The sequence below is a fragment of the Protomyctophum bolini genome, assembly GCF_963924005.1.
Source record: "Protomyctophum bolini genome assembly, chromosome: 8".
Classification (NCBI taxonomy): domain Eukaryota; kingdom Metazoa; phylum Chordata; class Actinopteri; order Myctophiformes; family Myctophidae; genus Protomyctophum; species Protomyctophum bolini.
The window spans coordinates 2513815-2536314 of NC_137869.1; the positions used below are offsets into that span (position 1 = coordinate 2513815).

At 42.6% G+C, this 22500-nt stretch overlaps 1 protein-coding gene across 1 annotated transcript in view; it reads right to left on the reverse strand.

Annotated features, from left to right (window-relative positions):
* Positions 1 to 22500, reverse strand: part of reps2 (RALBP1 associated Eps domain containing 2) — a gene marked incomplete at its 5' end in the record, with an annotated part of 82836 nt that overhangs the window by 31587 nt on the left and 28749 nt on the right. The window contains 6 exon segments of the mRNA XM_080769644.1: positions 8687 to 8779; positions 15476 to 15540; positions 17624 to 17705; positions 17707 to 17770; positions 20341 to 20389; positions 21087 to 21152. Of these exon segments, the coding sequence (XP_080625770.1) occupies positions 8687 to 8779; positions 15476 to 15540; positions 17624 to 17705; positions 17707 to 17770; positions 20341 to 20389; positions 21087 to 21152 (419 nt within the window).

A 22500-nucleotide genomic window follows, 5' to 3' on the forward strand; every position in this document is an offset into this window, starting at 1 on the left:
CATCCACCCATCCATCCACCCATCCATCCATCCATCCACCCATCCATCCACCCACCCACCCATCCACCCATCCATCCACCCATCCACCCATCCATCCACCCATCCACCCATGTTTTTTTATGACATCATGGTACAGTAATATGCCTGGCATACACAGCAACATAACAGGATACTTTATACTTATCCCTGACATACTGTACTGTACTGTACTGTACTGTACATGTTTGTCTGAGCACATCATTTTGCTGCAGGCTGAGTAACAACATCACGCAGCAGTCAGTCAGCCTGACTGGGAGACGGATGACTTATGAAAGGTGATCATTGATTAACCCATTTTGACCTGGGAACGATGCTACGAATTCCTTCTGAATCCTGACAGTTTTCTGAAAAAACCCTATGTTTCTATAGATATGTCCGTCGTTCTCAAACATTTTCATGTCAAGGACCCCCAAAAATATATATGTAATTGGACCACCGACCCCCATCTGAAAATATGTTGTTCCAGTGACCCCCCCCCCCCCACCCAGAAGCAAAGATTTGAGTTTTTTTTTTTTTAACGTTCTCGCTGAAAGAATATATATTCAAAGATCTGCGGCACATTTTCAAGATTTCTCAAAAATAGCAGATCTACAAGCTCGTAGCGCGGCACTCGGTGGCGCGCTATATGAGCTTGTAGATCCGCTATTTTTCAATTTGCTAAAAGTACAGAATAAAGCTTTAAAACAACCAAAAGGGGGTTCCCGCCCAGATTGGATTAATGCAGCATTCCCAGGCTTCCTACATTACAGCAGGCGACCAATCGGGCGCTGGCAATAGCGTTTACTGTAAGCTGCTGAATCACATCATAAGTGTTCGCTCCAAATGGACGGATATGTCATTATCAGGCTGCAGAAACCTTGTATCTTTTCATAAATCACCTTTATGTTTTTTTTCTTCTCCATAAATGGACGTCCTCGTACAACAATAGCGTGTAGCCAGGAGGATATATCAGCCGATCTACCATCTCTAAGTGCATATTCACGTAGTGTATAGGGATTGAAAGGGAAGTGAAGTGAATGTGTGTGCCATGAGGCTGTTTTAAAATAATTGGAGTGGATTAAAAGTACAATAAGTTGCCTCTGAGACGTAGTGGAGTAGAAGTAAAAGTGTTCGAGGGGGGGGGGGGGAGGGGCTAGGTTACGCACACGTGGTGAAAAACAACCATGTTGTTTTTGTGCTCATACCCAGCCACCCAGCCAGCCAGCCACACACACACACACACACACACACACACAGCGCTCCGTAAGGGCCAGTGGCGTGCACAGACATTTAGAGAGAGACAACATGCGTCTGCCCCTTAGAGTATATATGAATAGAGACGGCATCCGAGTTCTCCTTCCATCCACTTGCATTAAGTTGCTCAAAAGCGCATCAGGCGATTTCACTCCTCCTTCCGGGTAGGAACAGAGTGCATTCTGGGCTGGATTGCAATAGTGACTGTTTGGCCAAAATGGACAATCAGATTGCGTGACCATATTAGCCATCCTACATTATGATGCAATCATGCAATGACATCACAACGGTGTAATTGTTCTTTATAAAGCCTTGTCCGATACTCTAAACATCAGTTAGTGACTTGCAACGAGGAAACCGAGCTGCCTTCGTCCTAACAAGTTCATCTGTAAACTAGTTGTCAACACTCATTGACGGTGGAGCTGCTGTGTGAAACGTTTCACTGGACGATACATCTGGAAGGAGAACATAGGAAGGACCAGGCTGCTGTGGTGGTCGGACACGAGATCTACTGCTTTGGAGGAGACGTAAACCAGTGGGGAAGAGAACACATTGAAGTACAAGTCTTCAACACAGTGTCTTTATGCTGGAGGAGGTTGACCCCAGTGACCCCTGGAACAGGAGAACCTCACCTTGAGGTTCCCTCTGGGCGCCGGGGCCACACAGCTGTGCTGATTGAAGATACCGTCTACCTCTGGGGAGGATATCCGTACTGCAATGTGCTTTATGCATTTGATGTTGACGCCCACAGATGGTTCAAACCACAGGTTTCTGGAACCGTTCCAAAGGGGAGGTGGGACCACTCAGCCTGTGTTTTGGGGAAGGTCATCTATATTCATGGAGGACGGACCGGGACTGGACACACTAATGACATGTACAAGTTGGACACCACCACGATGGTCTGGACTTTAATTAACACCAGAGGAACTCCACCTCCTGCTACAGAACGTCACTCTGCCACCATCATCGGGACAAAGATGTTTGTATTTGGAGGCTGGAGGTGCGATCAGTACTACAACTCGTTCAGAGTTCAGAGTGTTTGACACAGAGACCAACCTCTGGATGGACACACCTTCTACACAGCTTCTACCAGGAGGACACAGGGATCATTCAGCCTTTACCTACAATGGAGAGCTGTACATACAGTATGTGGTGGTCGCTGCGCTAACCAGTACTTTAATGATTTGTGGAAATTCAGTCCAGAGACCTTCTCCTGCAAGAAGGTTTAGCCCAAGGGGAAACGCCCACATGGGATGTTTAATATGTGCTGTTGCATGGTGGGAGATCGCATCATCCTCTTGGGAGGAGCCAACAACCCTGGTGACCTGTATGTCTTAGACCTCAATCCTAGCCTCAAGACATTATGTAAGCTAGCAGTTATTCAGTACGGTCTGGAGCAGTCTGGACTCCCACACAACATCAGGTGGGAACTGGCAGCCATGCGTATAGCGAACAGCAACTGAAAGGATAACAGTCCTCTAAACCCACGAAGCCCAATAAAAACAAATAAAATGGTGAATGATTAATTATAACTCGGTTCTGTCATTATGTGTAAAAATATCAGAGTGGGTCCCAGAAGACCCGTAGTGGTGTGTCATTATGTGTAAAAAATATCAGAGTGTGTCCCAGAAGACCCGTAGTGGTGTGTCATTATGTGTAAAAAATATCAGAGTGTGTCCCAGAAGACCCGTAGTGGTGTGTCATTATGTGTAAAAATACCCTAGTGGGTCCCAGAAGACCCGTAGTCAGTGGCGTGCACAGACATTTAGAGGGGCAGGTGCTCAAGTGAAAAAAAAGGGCACCTTGTGCAACACATTTTGGGGCAGGAACCCATTTTGGTGCTTTAGCTATTGAAAAATAGCAGATCTACAAGCTCAGAGTGGTGCGCTACGAGCTTGTAGGTCTGACACGTCAATCCACTTTACTGACACGTCAATCCATTTTGATATCGTTTGATAGTATCGGATAGCAGTGGTGGTGGAAAGCAACTGACCTGAGATCAGATTCATACGAGGTTTCCACTGGGACACACACTGGTCTGATTAACCCCATTCTGACCCGAGATCAGATTCTAAAAAATGTTAGTCGTTCTTCGATTTTTCAAAAATAGCAGACCTACAATCTAGCAGATCTACAAGCTCATAGCGCGCCACCGAGTGGCGCGCTATGAGCTTGTAGATCTGCTATTTTTCTATAGCTAAAGCATAACATGATGCTTAACACCAAAAGGGGTTCCCGTTCAGAATGGGTTAAGTATACATTTACTTGTTGAGCGACTACAGGAGATGAATGTATAGATAAGTGGCTGAGAGGCGATGGGACGGGCCAGGTTGTCAGACGACGCGCTCCGCAAGACAAAAGGGATGTCGCTCATGGGTCCAAAAACAATGCGTTTAACCCTCTAAGACCCAGCGTTGCTTTTTAGCAACAAATTTTATTTTAATTAATTACTAAATGATTATTATTATTTTTTCTGTTCTTTTACGTCATCAGTGATGTTCATTGCAATGCCATTTCAATGCCATTGGTCATGATATTTGCATATAAACACCCCCCACAGAGGCTGAGATTCACACAAATAAAAAATGTCTGAACATTTTTTAACCTAAGACTTTTGACCTTTACCCTAATAAAAGTAGGTAAAATAATTGTAATATATGTTTTTTTGTGACCATTAGAATGTCTAGAACATGTTTTATTCATTATTGTGAAAGATATCCCCCAAATGTAAATTATTAATGTATATAATTATTATATAATTATTATACATTTTTCATCAAACTTTTTTTTTTCTTTTTTTTTTAACATATTTTTTAGTCTTAGTCCTAGTAGTACAAAGTAGTAGTACGGTTGAAATCTATTTTTTGCAAGTATAAATGAATGCGGGTTAAGGTGTTTTATTGAAGCATAACTCAAACGGTGCTCAAACATAAAGCAGAGTAGTCACAGCGATCAAACGTAATCGAAGTAAATTTAAAAAAAGCAAAATAAGCGGTATAAAGCGGTCAACAAAAGTGCGGCTTCCCACACCCCCCCCCCCCCCCTCTCTCTCTCTCTCTCTCTCTCACTGTGTGCTCAGCAGGTGAACAGGTGATGTTAAAGATCAATCATCAATCAATCAATCATCTAGACACCGGTGACAGCCCATTGGTTTCATTGACCATGACCAACTTTATCAATAATAACCAACACAACCATTTCATGGCTCCTACACAGTATACTTAAAGGACCACTTCACCACTTTTCAACCTATCTTCATATAATAGGTCCATAATTACTGGAGGGCTGCAGTGGGCAGTTCAGAAAACCAGTCTTCCAGTGACATCATCGATGGGGAATATACAAGCTATAATAGAAATCGCAGGCTTTCCAGTCCTGAAACATGAACATGAACATGCTGGACAGCGTCAGGAAAGACACATGAAGGACAAAGGTAGCATGCGGGGGGCAGCAGGTCTTAACACATTTTGTGCGGGAACCCCTTTTTGTGTTAGCATTATGTTATGCTTTAGCTATTGAAAAATAGCAGATCTACAAGCTCATAGCGCGCCACCGAGTGGCGCGCTATGAGCTTGTAGGTCTGCTATTTTTGAAAAATCGTGAAAATGGAGCACAAAACTTGGAATATTCTTTCAGAGCGGCCGATTTTAACTCAAATCTTTGCTTCTGGGGGTTGGCCCCTGGAACAACATATTTTGAGATGGGGGTCGGCGGCCAATTACATATAGTTTCTGGAGTCCTTGACATGAAATATTGAGCGATATAGGCCTAGAAACATACTAGGTATTTCAGAAAACTGTCAGGATTTAGAAGACTTGTTTTTTATTTCGATGTCAGGCCTAAATGGGTTAAAACGCCAAGACATGCTGGAGACAACCAGAAATAAATCTCAGGATTCATTGGCTGTCTTCCCACGCTTTTCCCAGTCCACATTACAAGCTCTGTTTGATGTATACGCCCGCCTGTCGGGGCCCGGGGCCCTGGACTCGTCTCAGGACTGAAATATAGGGAGCCGTATAGTTGATAAACAGGACATCTTTTATTTATGGGGTCCTGTCACCGGGAGAAGTTACGACGACGTGGTGATGCGATGGGCTTTCTCAAGGACAACCTGATTACACGGCTCAAACTTCAAGCAGAAATTGGCCCTTACAAAAAAAAAAAAAACGTTTAACCCATTTAGGCCTGGGAAAAGAAGTCTTCTAAATTTTTTGACAGTTTTCTGAAATATCTATGTTTCTAGGCCTATATATATCACTCAATATTTCATGTCAAGGACCCCAAAAATGATCTGTAATTGGCCTCCGAGACCCCCCCCCCCCCCATCTGAAAATGTGTTGTTCCAGGGACCTCCTCCCCAGAAGCAAAGACTTGAGTTTAAAAACGTTTGTTCTGAAAAAATATATTCCAAATTTGAGGCACATTTTCACGATGTTTCAAAAATAGCAGACCTACAAGCTCGTAGCGCGCCAGCTTGTAGGTCTGCTATTTTTCAATAGCTAAAGCCCGACGTAATGCTATATAACACCAAAAGGGGTTCCCGCCCAGAGTGGGTTAAATCACGAGTGGTTGTAAACGGTATGCGTGTCAAAACTATATGACCGGGTTCAGGTGAAGGATAACAGCGATAACTGTATAGTGTAGAAGAAGAAGAAATATGTGCACGGCGAAAGATGAGATCCCAGAGTTTTATTTGCTTATTATTTCACAATGTTTTCCGGTCAGCGGTGACCTCACGGTGACCTCTCGGTGACCTCTCGGTGACCTCACGGTGACCTCAGCTCCTCACAGCCCGGCAGACTGGGATTTGGAGTTCTGAGTTAAAGTAAAAGTGAAGAAAAGGCTCCACGCTCAAAGCCACGATGCAAATGTATTGTTTTCTCAAAAAGAATTATGCCACCATTTTGTAGTCCATTCTTCATCTAATGTGAATTGCTACACAAAAATCACACCCGTGTGAACTGAGTGGTGCAACTCCCCTCTCTCCCCCCCCGCCCCCTCCTCTCCTATCTCTCTCTCTCATTAGCAGGCAACAGTGCAGCACTATCTCTCTCTCTCTCTGTTTCTGGCAAACAGCGCCCCCTACTCATACTCGTGCTCATTACTACATACACAGGTGAACACATGCTGTACACAGGGCTCGACAGTGCGACTAGGTACTCGCATTTGCGACTAAAAATATCACTGTGCGAGTTGTAAAATTCAATTTGTAGCACAGGTGCGACTACAGGATTTGACCGTTCAATCGTGATAAAGACAAGTCTCTGTCCACAGCAAGTGCACATTCTATAGTCGCGGTTCTATACCTACATTTATATTTCTGAACGGCGGTGTCGTTCGCCAAAAAGAGCAGAGCTACAAGCTAACAACGCGTCGCGGCTCAATGCGGTTTTCATTTGAAGATCTGTCCCTTTGCTCCCACCGCCCCGCCCCTCCCTGTGTTGCTGATCAGTTCTCTTCTCTTCCCTGTCAGCAGCGGAGCGAACGCAACAGGATAGCATGTATTGGTAGCACAGAAGACAGAAGGAGTTGCTTGGACCCCGACACGTTGAATACTAAAGTTATTTAGAAAGTTTGTAATGTTAAAACATCACTTGATATAACTTTTAACCAAACGTGGGTGAAACAGCGTGCAGCCGCGCACGTAAAGAGTGCACGTGCGCACGCACATGGAGTGGACGGATTGATGTATACCGGTATACCAAAACAACCCTTGCTAAGCACCTCTCTAAAAGCGTGTGCGCAGCAGCGCAATACGAATGACCGACCTGGCTGGATATATTAGTCAGTGGCTAACTCAGGACCAGGTCCATAACTCTAAATGCAACGCATTAGACTAGCTATGGACCAGAGCTAGTCAGTGGCCTCACTGGCCTGCATAGCGAGCAACGTAAAAAGCCTATATGTCGGATTTTTTGTCTGAACTGAAGCAGTCAAAGCCAAGGAGAATGTTACATTACTAATTCACCATCGAGTAGCCTCTGCACTAAATGTCACACTCACATGATAGAACAGCAAGATAAAAACGGATAGTCTGTCCATCCATTCATAAAATGAATTGACTATCTATCTATCTATCTATCTATCTATATATCTGCATACCAAACTAATAGTCTATCAGTATAAAAACAAATTGATTATATAGATTATATAAAAAAATATGATATCCAGATGAATATCAATATTGTGATCATTTCTGAAAAGATATTGTGATATATATCACTTTATTAAAGAAAAATCACACCTGTGTGAAGTGAGGGGCACTCTTATCATCATACATCATGTTTTAATTTACGTCATATTTAGCAGAATTTTGACCTAATTTCTCCGTTCATTGTCAATGGCAAATATTCAGACGTGTGGGGACTAAAGCTGTATATAGGAGGGGCTATAGCGCCCCTCAAAAACACATTATTTGATAACTTTTCACCGTGCTCCTAAAATAATTTGTGTGCTACTAGATTTTTCAACTTAGGCGCACACGTGCTACTTGGAAACATGCTAAGCGTCGAGCCCTGACTGTACACAGACATTGATCTCATTAACCCATTCTGACCTGAGATCAGATTCATACCAGGTTTCCACTGGACACACACTGGTCTGATTAACCCATTCTGACCTGAGATCAGATTCTAAAAATGTCAGTCGTTCTTCGATTTTTCAAAAATAGCAGACCTACAAGCTCGTATCGCGCCACTCGGTGGCGCGATATGAGCTTGTAGATCTGCTATTTTTCAATAGCTAAAGCATGACATGATGCTAAACACCAAAACGGGTTCCCGGTCAGAATGGGTTAATACATACACAGGTGAACACAGACATTGCCGTTTGTGTACAGAAAGGTCAAAAGTTGAACGAATTCGGTTGCTCTACACAGTATTATGGAAATTACTCTAGTTTTGTAGATTCATTTATTTTTAATTAGTGCCCCCCCCCCCCCCCCCCCCCCCCCCCCCAGACCCCCACCTATTGGACCGGAACTACTCATTATTCACCAAAACCAGACCAGAACTCCGGTCTGGTTTTGGCACTCGGCATGATCCTGATTCTCTCTAGACCCGATCACATCTTTAAATGTCTCTTTAAACTCCACTAACCCATTCTGGGTGTTAGCATTATGTTATGCTTTAGCTATTGAAAAATAGAAACAAGCTCATAGCGCGCCACCGAGTGGCGCGCTACGAGCTTGTAGATCTACTATTTTTGAAAAATCGAAGAACGACTGACAGAAACATAGCTTTTTCAGAACACTGTCATTTTCAAACAGACATTTTTAGAATCTGATCTCAGGTCAGAATGGGTTAAAGAATGAGCACTGGGTATGAAAGCCAAGCAGCTGTTGTAGGTAGATTGATTTAATTGCTTGATTGATTTGATTGGTTGTTTATTTGTAGGTGATGAACTGGAGTCTCACCTCTTCTCTGAAACGACTGAAGTCAGCAAAGTTGCGATGCGGCGCCTTCTTCTTCTGTGGGGTTTTCTCCGCAGCGCTGAGGAAGTGAGGAGCCTGGAGGAGAAAGACGATGCACTTTAACTTCACATACTGACCAGCAGATTCCTGATAAAACACCTGCAATGCACTTTAACTTCACATACTGACCAGCAGATTCCTGATAAAACACCTGCAATGCACTTTAACTTCACATACTGACCAGCAGATTCCTGATAAAACACCTGCAATGCACTTTAACTTCACATACTGACCAGCAGATTCCTGAAAAAACACCTGCAATGCACTTTAACTTCACATACTGACCAGCAGATTCCTGACAAAACACCTGCAATGCACTTTAACTTCACATACTGACCAGCAGATTCATGACAAAACACCTGCAATGCACTTTAACTTCACATACTGACCAGCAGATTCCTGATAAAACACCTGCAATGCACTTTAACTTCACAAACTGACCAGCAGATTCCTGATAAAACACCTGCAATGCACTTTAACTTCACATACTGACCAGCAGATTCATGACAAAACACCTGCAATGCACTTTAACTTCACATACTGACCAGCAGATTCCTGATAAAACACCTGCAATGCACTTTAACTTCACATACTGACCAGCAGATTCCTGACAAAACACCTGTAATGCACTTTAACTTCACATACTGACCAGCAGATTCCTGACAAAACACCTGCAATGCACTTTAACTTCACATACTGACCAGCAGATTCATGACAAAACACCTGCAATGCACTTTAACTTCACATACTGACCAGCATATTCCTGACAAAACACCTGCAATGCACTTTAACTTCACATACTGACCAGCAGATTCCTGACAAAACACCTGCAATGCACTTTAACTTCACATACTGACCAGCAGATTCATGACAAAACACCTGCAATGCACTTTAACTTCACATACTGACCAGCATATTCCTGACAAAACACCTGCAATGCACTTTAACTTCACATACTGACCAGCATATTCCTGACAAAACACCTGCAATGCACTTTAACTTCACATACTGACCAGCAGATTCATGACAAAACACCTGCAATGCACTTTAACTTCACATACTGACCAGCAGATTCATGACAAAACACCTGCAATGCACTTTAACTTCACATACTGACCAGCATATTCCTGACAAAACACCTGCAATGCACTTTAACTTCACATACTGACCAGCATATTCCTGACAAAACACCTGCAATGCACTTTAACTTCACATACTGACCAGCATATTCATGACAAAACACCTGCAATGCACTTTAACTTCACATACTGACCAGCATATTCCTGACAAAACACCTGCAATGCACTTTAACTTCACATACTGACCAGCAGATTCATGACAAAACACCTGCAATGCACTTTAACTTCACATACTGACCAGCAGATTCATGACAAAACACCTGCAATGCACTTTAACTTCACATACTGACCAGCATATTCCTGACAAAACACCTGCAATGCACTTTAACTTCACATACTGACCAGCAGATTCATGACAAAACACCTGCAATGGACTTTAACTTCACATACTGACCAGCAGATTCATGACAAAACACCTGCAATGCACTTTAACTTCACATACTGACCAGCAGATTACTGACAAAACACCTGCAATGCACTTTAACTTCACATACTGACCAGCAGATTCCTGATAAAACACCTGCAATGCACTTTAACTTCACATACTGACCAGCAGATTCCTGATAAAACACCTGCAATGCACTTTAACTTCACATACTGACCAGCAGATTCATGACAAAACACCTGCAATGCACTTTAACTTTACATACTGACCAGCAGATTCCTGATAAAACACCTGCAATGCACTTTAACTTCACATACTGACCAGCAGATTCCTGACAAAACACCTGCAATGCACTTTAACTTCACATAATGACAAAATACCTGCAATGGACTTTAACTTCACATACTGACCAGCAGATTCCTGACAAAACACCTGCAATGCACTTTAACTTCACATACTGACCAGCAGATTCCTGACAAAACACCTGCAATGCACTTTAACTTCACATAATGACAAAACACCTGCAATGGACTTTAACTTCACATACTGACCAGCAGATTCCTGACAAAACACCTGCAATGATATGATATGATATGATATATTACTTTATTGTCAGTTCACACTGAAATTTGTCTTGCGACACAAGCAGCCAGGTATGCAGAACATATACAAAACACAGAGAACAAGACAATTTACATACATAAAGACATGAGCAATATCCACCGCTTAGATTATCCTGTGGCTACTACATCTCCTGATTGAGCCTCAAGGTCGACTGGTAGACAAAGGACCTCTTTAGTCTGACCTTGTTGTATGCTGGTACACCATATCTCCTTCCTGAAGGTAGCAACCTATATTCTCTATACAACACATGCTTAGTATTAGAGGTGATATTCCTTGCTAACCTTAGGATGCTGTTATCATATGTGGATGTATACAGTTTCTGAAGTTGTTGTCCAACAATCTTTGAACAAATGTTCAGTTGTTGCAGCAGTTGTGACTTTAGGGCTGCAGACAAACATCCATACCAGGTGGTACTACAGTACTGAAGAACACTCATAATAACAGAAGTGAAAAACAAAAGAAGAATCCGTCTACTAGCACCGAAGGATCTTAGACGGCGAAGGAAGTAGATTCTTTGCTTTGTTTTCTTACACACTGAATCAATCTGATCTTTCCATGACAAAAGATGGTCTATTACTACTCCTAGGTATTTGTACGAACATACCTGGTTGATCGGTTCCCCATGAATAGTAATGGGGGATCTGTGTATCTCTGGTGGTGTACCAAAAACAATCTCTTCTGTCTTTTTTGTGTTAATGATGAGAGCGTTGTTATCACTCCATTCAACCACCTTATTTACTCTGTGTTGGTGCAGTCCAGGATCACTGGAACTATCTAGGAGAGAGATCAAAACTGTATCATCTGAGTATTTTAGAATGTATTGGTCTGGTGTGTCAGTGCGACATTCAGACAGGCATTCCTCAATACGACAGCTGTCAGTATAGAGGGTGAAAAGTACAGCTGAGCTCACACAACCCTGGGGAGCACCAACATTAGTAGTTAATGCTGATGAGAGGGTTGTGTTCACTTTCACCCTCTGTACTCTGTTAGTAAGAAAAGAAGCATACCAGTGAATTAAGTATGGATTCAGTTCCAACTGTACCATTTTTGACACTAGTATATCAGACTGTATTGTGTTGAAAGCTGAAGAAAAGTCTAAGAATAGCACTCTCGCATGATTCTTATTTGACTTATCTAGGTGTTTTGTAATTAAGTGGACCAGTGTCACAACCGCATCCTCTGTACCGCAACCCTTTTTGTAGGCAAACTGACTGGGGTCGAATTTGTCTTTGGTTATACTGACAAGATGTTGTAACAGTATTCTTTCAAGTGATTTCATAATCACTGAAGTGAGAGCTATGGGTCTATAATCCTTATGTTCTTTTGGACATTGGATTTTGGGTAGTGGTTTAATGTGTGAGGTTTTCCAAGACAGGGGAATTGTGTGTGTGTCTACAGAGGTTTGGAATATTGGTTGCCACACTGGAGCCAGCTCAGATGCAAAGTGTTTGAGGAGAAAAGCACTGCATTCATCTGGCCCATTAGCTTTCCTTGTGTTAGTACACTGAAACACTTTCCTCACATCCTCTTCAGTGATGGTAATTCTGTCTGAGGGGGCAGGTGTTACAGCCTTCAGTATTTCAGTACACTTTGCGGAATTGTCCAATGATTCAAATCTGGCGAAAAAGGTGTTTAGGTCATTGGAAAAGACAAGTTCATTTTCGGTCACAATAGGTTTTGTTGGGGTTGACATTCCTGTCATAGATTTCATTGTATCCCATGCCTTTTTGTGATCGTTGGCATTAAACGCGTCCTCCAGACGCTGTCTATGTGCCAATTTTGCCTGCCTCATTTTCGTTTTTAACTTTTTATCTGCCAATTTAAGTGCACCAAAATCTTTGTTTATGAAAGCTGTTTTCCTTTCATTTATTACACTTTTTATATCTTTTGTCACATATGATTTGTTGTTTGGATAGATTTTTATCTCCTTTGTAGGAACAACCAGCTGTACACAAAAAATTATATAATCATTTGTGACTGTGGTCATTTCATCTAATGAACCCTCTCTGAACGTGTCCCAACTTAACTTCACATAATGACCAGCAGATTCCTGACAAAACACCTGCAATGCACTTTAACTTCACATACTGACCAGCAGATTCCTGATAAAACACCTGCAATGCACTTTAACTTCACATACTGACCAGCAGATTCCTGATAAAACACCTGCAATGCACTTTAACTTCACATACTGACCAGCAGATTCATGACAAAACACCTGCAATGCACTTTAACTTCACATACTGACCAGCAGATTCCTGACAAAACACCTGCAATGCACTTTAACTTCACATAATGACCAGCAGATTCCTGACAAAACACCTGCAATGCACTTTAACTTCACATACTGACCAGCAGATTCCTGACAAAACACCTGCAATGGACTTTAACTTCACATACTGACCAGCAGATTCATGACAAAACACCTGCAATGGACTTTAACTTCACATACTGACCAGCAGATTAATGACAAAACACCTGCAATGGACTTTAACTTCACATACTGACCAGCAGATTCATGACAAAACACCTGCAATGGACTTTAACTTCACATACTGACCAGCAGATTCATGACAAAACACCTGCAATGGACTTTAACTTCACATACTGACCAGCAGATTCATGACAAAACACCTGCAATGGACTTTAACTTCACATACTGACCAGCAGATTAATGACAAAACACCTGCAATGGACTTTAACTTCACATACTGACCAGCAGATTAATGACAAAACACCTGCAATGGACTTTAACTTCACATACTGACCAGCAGATTCATGACAAAACAACCTGCAATGGACTTTAACTTCACATACTGACCAGCAGATTCATGACAAAACACCTGCAATGCACTTTAACTTCACATACTGACCAGCAGATTACTGACAAAACACCTGCAATGGACTTTAACTTCACATACTGACCAGCAGATTCATGACAAAACAACCTGCAATGGACTTTAACTTCACATACTGACCAGCAGATTAATGACAAAACACCTGCAATGGACTTCAACTTCACATACTGACCAGCAGATTCATGACAAAACACCCTGCAATGGACTTTAACTTCACATACTGACCAGCAGATTAATGACAAAACAACCTGCAATGGACTTTAACTTCACATACTGACCAGCAGATTCATGACAAAACAACCTGCAATGGACTTTAACTTCACATACTGACCAGCAGATTCATGACAAAACACCTGCAATGGACTTCAACTTCACATACTGACCAGCAGATTCATGACAAAACAACCTGCAATGGACTTTAACTTCACATACTGACCAGCAGATAGCTTCTTGACAAACCAGGGGTCATCATCAATATGTACTGTATGTACCACCGACGGACAAATATGTCTGTGACGTGGTCTTGCTCTTTATGTAAACACTAATTTTGTATGTCTGGGGCAAAAATGTATATTTTTTAACTACACATATGACTAACAGATGGCTTCATGATAAAACACCTGTAATGTACACTGTGAAGCTTGAGGGCTGTATTTTGCGTGTCTTAAGTACCAGGTCTTATTCCCTAACTTGAGTAAACTAAAGACCTGGAGGCGTGATCAATGCTCTTTGGCCACTCAGTTTAGCCAAATGGCATTGATCACGCCTCCAGGTCTTTAGTTTACTCAAGTTAGGGAATAAGACCTGGTACTTAAGACACGCAAAATACAGCCCTGAGTCTTTTAGTTGCTAATTAATTGTTTATTAATTGCCACGGTGGTTCATTGTCTATAAATGTCAAATTAAATGTAAAAGTGTTATGCAAGTCCACATAAAGTTAGGCTCCGCTTCCTCGGAATCATGACACTTTAACCCATTCTGACCTGAGATCAGATTCATACGAGGTTTCCACGGGACACACACTGGTCTGATTAACCCATTCTGACCTGAGATCAGATTCTAAAAATGTCAGTCGTTCTTCGAATTTTTCAAAAATAGCAGACCTACAAGCTCGTATCGCGCCACTCGGTGGCGCGATATGAGCTTGTAGATCTGCTATTTTTCAATAGCTAAAGCATAAAATGATACTAACACCAAAATGGGTTCCCGTTCAGAATGGGTTAATAACTAAAAATCAATCATGTATATAGTCCAACTACACATAATGAGCTGCAGAGAGCTACGCTTCACGACTAAACACATTTAGTCTCCTCATTTGAACACATCGACCCTATCTGGGCAAGTCACAATATAGGTGGACATTTGGTCGAAAACAGCCAATCTATAGCTTGCAGATTGACAATATTTAGCAAAGAGATATTGGTGTGGACGCATATACGAAAGCGATGCAGTTGTAGCTCAAGTCCAGTTCTTTGAGACTCAAGGTTTTAAATAAAAGTCCAGTTCTTTGAGACTCAGGGTTTTGAATAAAAGTCCAGTTCTTTGAGACTCAAGGTTTTGAATAAAAGTCCAGTTCTTTGAGACTCAAGGTTTTGAATAAAAGTCCAGTTCTTTGAGACTCAAGGTTTTGAATAAAAGTCCAGTTCTTTGAGACTCAAGGTTTTAAATAAAAGTCCAGTTCTTTGAGACTTGAGATTAGAGATTTTAAATAATGGCCTGTGAATACCTGTGTGACCGAAGGCCTGGGGGGCAGGGCAGGAGGAGGGGGGGGCAGCCATCCGCTCTTTATCCCTGAAAGCACACGCACGCACACACACACACACACACACACACACACACACACACACACACACACACACACACACACACACACACACACACACACACACACACACACACACACACACACACACACACACACACACACACACACACACACACACACACACACACGCACACACGCACACACGCACACACGCACACCACAACAACCTTTAAAACAACACCGTTACAGTGTCAATCGCGTCTATTGTCTGTTCAGGTATTCGCGTGTCTCTCTCTCAAAACACGACGTTCCAGGGTCATTGTTTTCATTAACCACAAACGAGGAATTCCAGGAACTTTTCAGAGCCTTGTGGGTTTTTTTTTTTTTTTTTTTTTTTTCGTCCGCCAACCCCATCCCCGATCGATGGGATCGTCTCCCCCGGGCCGTCCAGGAAGTAAACAATAGACATGCAAACCCTTAATCTCCGGTTGCCCTTTTTGTTATGGTGAGAACATAAAGCCTGTCATAAACCAAATATATAAGAGCCGATCCCTTCCCTAAGGACGTTTAATGTTCTCTCTGACATAACAGCAGCAGGGTGGATTCCCCCTCATGGAAACACAACACTGTATGATGTGATCAGACTGTCCCGTGTGGCGCGTGGGGGCAGCACAGCCCCTAACACAAACACAAACACTACGATGTGATCAGACTGTCCCGTGTGGCGCGTGGGGGCAGCACAGCCCCTAACACAAACACAAACACTACGATGTGATCAGACTGTCCCGTGTGGCGCAGCACAGCCCCTAACACAAACACAAACACTACGATGTGATCAGACTGTCCCGTGTGGCGCAGCACAGCCCCTAACACAAACACAAACACTACGATGTGATCAGACTGTCCCGTGTGGCGCGTGGGGGCAGCACAGCCCCTAACACAAACACTACGATGTGATCAGACTGTCCCGTGTGGCGCGTGGGGGCAGCACAGCCCCTAACACAAACACAAACACTACGATGTGATCAGACTGTCCCGTGTGGCGCGTGGGGGCAGCACAGCCCCTAACACAAACACTACGATGTGATCAGACTGTCCCGTGTGGCGCGTGGGGGCAGCACAGCCCCTAACACAAACACAAACACTACGATGTGATCAGACTGTCCCGTGTGGCGCGTGGGGGCAGCACAGCCCCTAACACAAACACTACGATGTGATCAGACTGTCCCGTGTGGCGCGTGGGGGCAGCACAGCCCCTAACACAAACACTACGATGGGATCTTTTTGTAGATCTTTTTTTTATCACACAGAACCATGTTTTTAGCGCCCCAAAAAAATTGTTCCATCATGTGATGGAGGGGTCAAAGTTGAACGAAAGTCGCGCTAATATTTTAGAAATAGGCCAACAATACAAATTACCTTCATTTTGTGAACTAATTAAAATGAAAAGAACTACTTAATATTCACTAAAACCAGAGCAGGACTCGTGCAATCAATTAAAACAGTTGCATGTGTCGTGATGTGACACATTGTGACCTTGTAGATCTGCCTTTTTTTAAAACCGTTTGAAAAGGACTTAAAGGAGAATTCCATACTAAAAGGCTTTCTTACCTTTCTGTGTAGTTGTTACGTCCCCACCAAAGAGGTCCAGGTGTCATTTTGTGAAAAAGCTCCTTATTGGCTATTTCCCCTACCATAAGCCCTAAATGAATTGTATTGAATTGAATGGGGCTATGGGGGGTGTTGTGCTAATTCGCTTATATCCATCGCTCAAAATTATAATTTCTTTGTATATATCCTCTCTTCATAATGTAAATAATATCCCAAGCGGCACACTTTACTACTTATTTAGATGGAAATAAGCTAATTAGCATAACACCCCATAGCCCCATTCAATTAAATGCAATTCATTGAGGGCTTATGGTAGGGGAAATAGCCAATAAGGAGTTTTTGCACAAAAAAACACCTGGACCTCTTTGGTGGGGACGTAACAACTACAAAGAAAGGTAAGAAAGGTAAGAAAGCATTCTAGCATGGAATTCTCCTTTAAGTATAAAATAGAGAGATCTGGACACGGGTGGGCGGGTGTGTTCTGGTAAGGAACGGTACCTTGAGCGCCGCCCTGCTGGAAGAGCTTGTTGAGGTCCAGCGAGGAGGCTCTGGAGTGGCTCTTCTTCTGGGGGCGGGGGGGGCGGGGTGGGGGGCTCGTTCTCCGCCTTCTTCATGGCGTCGTCGATGGACGTGCTGGAGTAGGACCTGGCAACCACATGACAACATGACATGTTATACACTTCTTCATGGAGTAGGACCTGGCAACCACATGACAACATGACATGTTATACACTTCTTCATGGAGTAGGACCTGGCAACCACATGACATGTTATACACTTCTTCATGGAGTAGGACCTGGCAACCACATGACATGTTATACACTTCTTCATGGAGTAGGACCTGGCAACCACATGACAACATGACATGTTATACACTTCTTCATGGAGTAGGACCTGGCAACCACATGAAAACATGACATGTTATACTTCTTCATGGAGTAGGACCTGGCAACCACATGACATGTTATACACTTCTTCATGGAGTAGGACCTGGCAACCACATGACAACATGACATGTTATACACTTCTTCATGGAGTAGGACCTGGCAACCACATGACAACATGACATGTTATACACTTCTTCATGGAGTAGGACCTGGCAACCACATGACAACATGACATGTTATACACTTCTTCATGGAGTAGGACCTGGCAACCACATGACAACATGACATGTTATACACTTCTTCATGGAGTAGGACCTGGCAACCACATGACAACATGACATGTTATACACTTCTTCATGGAGTAGGACCTGGCAACCACATGACAACATGACATGTTATACACTTCTTCATGGAGTAGGACCTGGCAACCACATGACAACATGACATGTTATATACTTCTTCATGGAGTAGGACCTGGCAACTTTCTGACAGACCGCCCTCAAAGAGTGAAAGGACCCCATCTATCCTCAGCACTCAGCGTCAGCACTGGTGCTCCACAGGGCTGTGTGCTCGGATCTACAAGCTCGTAGCGCGCCACCGAGTGGCGCGCTACGAGCTTGTAGGTCTGCTATTTTTGAAAAATCGAAGAACGACTGACATTTTTTTTAGAATCTGATCTCAGGTCAGAATGGGTTGATCATCAGACCAGTGTGTGTCCCAGTGGAAACCTCGTGTGAATCTGATCTCAGGTCAGAATGGGTTAAAAAAACATGGAAATAGAGACAATCACACATTCACATCATGCTCCCTAGACAGACCTACAGCATGTCTATCTCCAGTGTTTTTTCCTCGGCTGTGTTTCTTTAACAAGGCACACTGTTTTCAAACGGCTGCCTCTAACTCGGAAGCGCCATCACGTGCAAGTGGAATATCTGTTTCCTGTGAACACAGCACACATGCCCGTGGGTTGTGTTTTATTTTTTTATCCCACGATTTTGTAACCCATTTCTCACCCCTGTGTCAATCATCTAATGTGATCCTGGGCTCTACACACCCTCCACCAACCTAGTCCCCATATATGGGGGACAAGGGGAGACCAACCTAGTCCCCATATATGGGGGACAAGGGGAGAGCAACCTAGTCCCCATATATGGGAGACAAGGGGAGAGCAACCTAGTCCCCATATATGGGGGACAAGGGGAGAGCAACGGACTTGAACTCATGCTTCCTTCATGCCCGAGTGTCCAAGTTGCTCCTTTACATCTGACAGAGGGGGAGTTTTCCCTGGTTGGACGTCGTAGCGCGTGGAAGGAACACGTTATTTCCAACCAGTTCCTTTTCCCCTCCATCAGGCGCCCCGGCTGGCCAGGGGGAGGTAGTTTTAGAGACCAGGATTACTGCATGTTTTTTGTGAGGGTATACCTACCCTAGGGGACACGGGGAGAACATGTGAGGGTACCTACCCTAGGGGACACGGGGAGAACATGTGAGGGTACCTACCCTAGCGGACACAGGGAGAACATGTGAGGGTACCTACCCTAGCGGACACGGGGAGAACATGCAAACTCCACACAGAAAGGCCCTTTCGAGCGATACAAATTAAATAAAAATAAAATACACACTGAAAAGGCAAGAAGAATGAGGGGGGAAAAAGAAGCCTGGCAAAGGGGAGAACATGGCGTGAAATACATCTGGCCCTAGAGGAGATGAAATGGTATTCAGTGAGGGGGAAATATAGGTTTAAATGGTATTCAGTGAGGGGGAAATATAGGTTTAAATGGTATTCAGTGAGGGGGAAATATAGGTTTAAATGGTATTCAGTGAGGGGGAAATATAGGTTTAAATGGTATTCAGTGAGGGGGAAATATAGGTTTAAATGGTATTCAGTGAGGGGGAAATATAGGTTTAAATGGTATTCAGTGAGGGGGAAATATAGGTTTAAATGGTATTCAGTGAGGGGGAAATATAGGTTTAAATGGTATTCAGTGAGGGGGAAATATAGGTTTAAATGGTATTCAGTGAGGGGGAAATATAGGTTTAAATGGTATTCAGTGAGGGGGAAATATAGGTTTAAATGGTATTCAGTGAGGGGGAAATATAGGTTTAAATGGTATTCAGTGAGGGGGAAATATAGGTTTAAATGGTATTCAGTGAGGGGGAAATATAGGTTTAAATGGTATTCAGTGAGGGGGAAATATAGGTTTAAATGGTATTCAGTGAGGGGGAAATATAGGTTTAAATGGTATTCAGTGAGGGGGAAATATAGGTTTAAATGGTATTCAGTGAGGGGGAAATATAGGTTTCCACATTTCTAATGTTTTTTTTTACCTGGGCCTACTCCTCGTCTTCGTCTGCGGATGCAGGTCATTGGGAGGCTCTGTGAAGACATGGACGGACACTACATTTCATTATTATATTATAAATCAAAATTGCCTGCCCTATAGCTAACCCTTTTCACTGTCTTTTAATGTTCTTTAGCTTTTAGTGTTATTTTTTCTTTTTTTTTCTATTAAAGTTGTTTTTAATTTGTTGGTACCTCTGTAAAGCGCCACTTCATTTATATTATATCGCACGCATTACATCTCAAGGTTTACTTAAAGTGCTGAACAGTCAAAAGTCAAAAGCGAAATCCACTGTAAAAAGCTAAAACCAGACAAAACAGCAGCAAAAACACAGTAAAATAAGAAACTGAAATAAGACAAAAACACAGTAAAATAAGAAACTAAAATAAGACAAAAACACAGTAAAATAAGAAACTAAAATAAAGACAGTGTGACACAGACAGCAGACAAAAACAGACAAAAAACTAAAATCAGTTAAAGTCGAGGTTTCGTTCGAGTGCTAAAATAAATCTGAGATGTGTGTATTCTTGTATAAGGTGAGAGAGTACAGTAGAATCTACAGTAGAGGTGTGACAGTACAGTAGAATCTACAGTAGAGGTAAGAGAGTACAGTAGAATCTACAGTAGAGGTATGAGAGTACAGTAGAATCTACAGTAGAGGTGTGAGAGTACAGTAGAATCTACAGTAGAGGTGTGAGAGTACAGTAGAATCTACAGTAGATTCAGTCTCACCTGGCCTCCTGGAAAAGGCACCAAACTGAAGAGCGGTGTGTTTGTCTTGTGGAGACGAAACCAGGTCTGCCGATAACAGAACAATTGCACAGACTTAACCTTAAACTGCAGTTAAACGTATCCTTAAACCCATTCTGACCTGAGATCAGATTCATACGAGGTTTCCACTGGACACACACTGGTCTGATTAACCCATTCTTTTTTTTTTTTTTTTAACCCATTAACCCATTCTGACCTGAGATCAGATTCTAAAAATGTCAGTCGTTCTTCGATTTTTCAAAAATAGCAGACCTACAAGCTCGTAGCGCGCCACTCTGTGGCGCGCTATGAGCTTGTAGATCAGCTATTTTTCAATAGCTAAAGCATAACATGATGCCAACGCCAAAATGGGTTCCCGTTCAGAATGGGTTAAACCTAACGATGAAACCAGGCCTGCAAACACAGCAATAACAGGTTTTACGATTACACAAACTTAAAGGACAACTTCAGTTTTTTCAATGTTTTAGTTTGTTATTAGTTAAAGTAAAAGATGATTGTTAATCTTTTTTCATTTGCTGCTTTCTTTCGTTTTAGGGATTTTAGCTGTTTTTGACAGGGGGGAGGGGGCATTCGAGCATGGGGCTAAATATGTATTTTTGTACACAATTTTATGGTGATAAAATATGTCAGTTTGTCACATTCAGTAGATCCTGTAATCTTTTGTGGCCAGATGTAATTTCTTGGGGTCTAGTAGGACTATAGTAAATAATAAATAAATAAATCGCCATACGATCAGCAAATGAAAGAAAATGAACACTCATCTTTTAGTTTCTCTAATAACAACCTAAAACATGAAGCTTGGTTGAGAAAAACTAAAGTTGTCCTTTAAACTGTAACGATGAAACCAGGTCTGCAAACACAGCAATAACTGTTTTACGATTACACAAACGTATCCTTAAACGATATTTAACGATATTTAAAGGCCTTTTGGGGGAATTCTATTTTGACGTTTGAGTCTAAAACGGAAGGCTGTGTTCTTCTGAACCATGCAGCGTTGCATCCCTTTAGGCTATGGGACAACAACTTGACCTTAAACTTAACGATGAATTAGTTTGATAACTGTATCACAATGACCCAATCTTACCCGCTTCATTGTGCACTAAAGCTATTAACCGATTCTGACCTGAGATCAGATTCATACGAGGTTTCCATTGATTGGACACACACACACACACTGGTCTGATTAACCCATTCTGACCTGAGATCAGATTCCAAAAAATGTCAGTCGTTCTTCGATTTTTCAAAAACAGCAGACCTACAAGCTCATAGCGCGCCACTCGGTGACGCGCTATGAGCTTGTAGGTCTGCTGTTTTTCAATAGCTAAAGCATGACATGATGCTAACACCAAAAGGGGTTCCCGCCCCAAAATGGGTT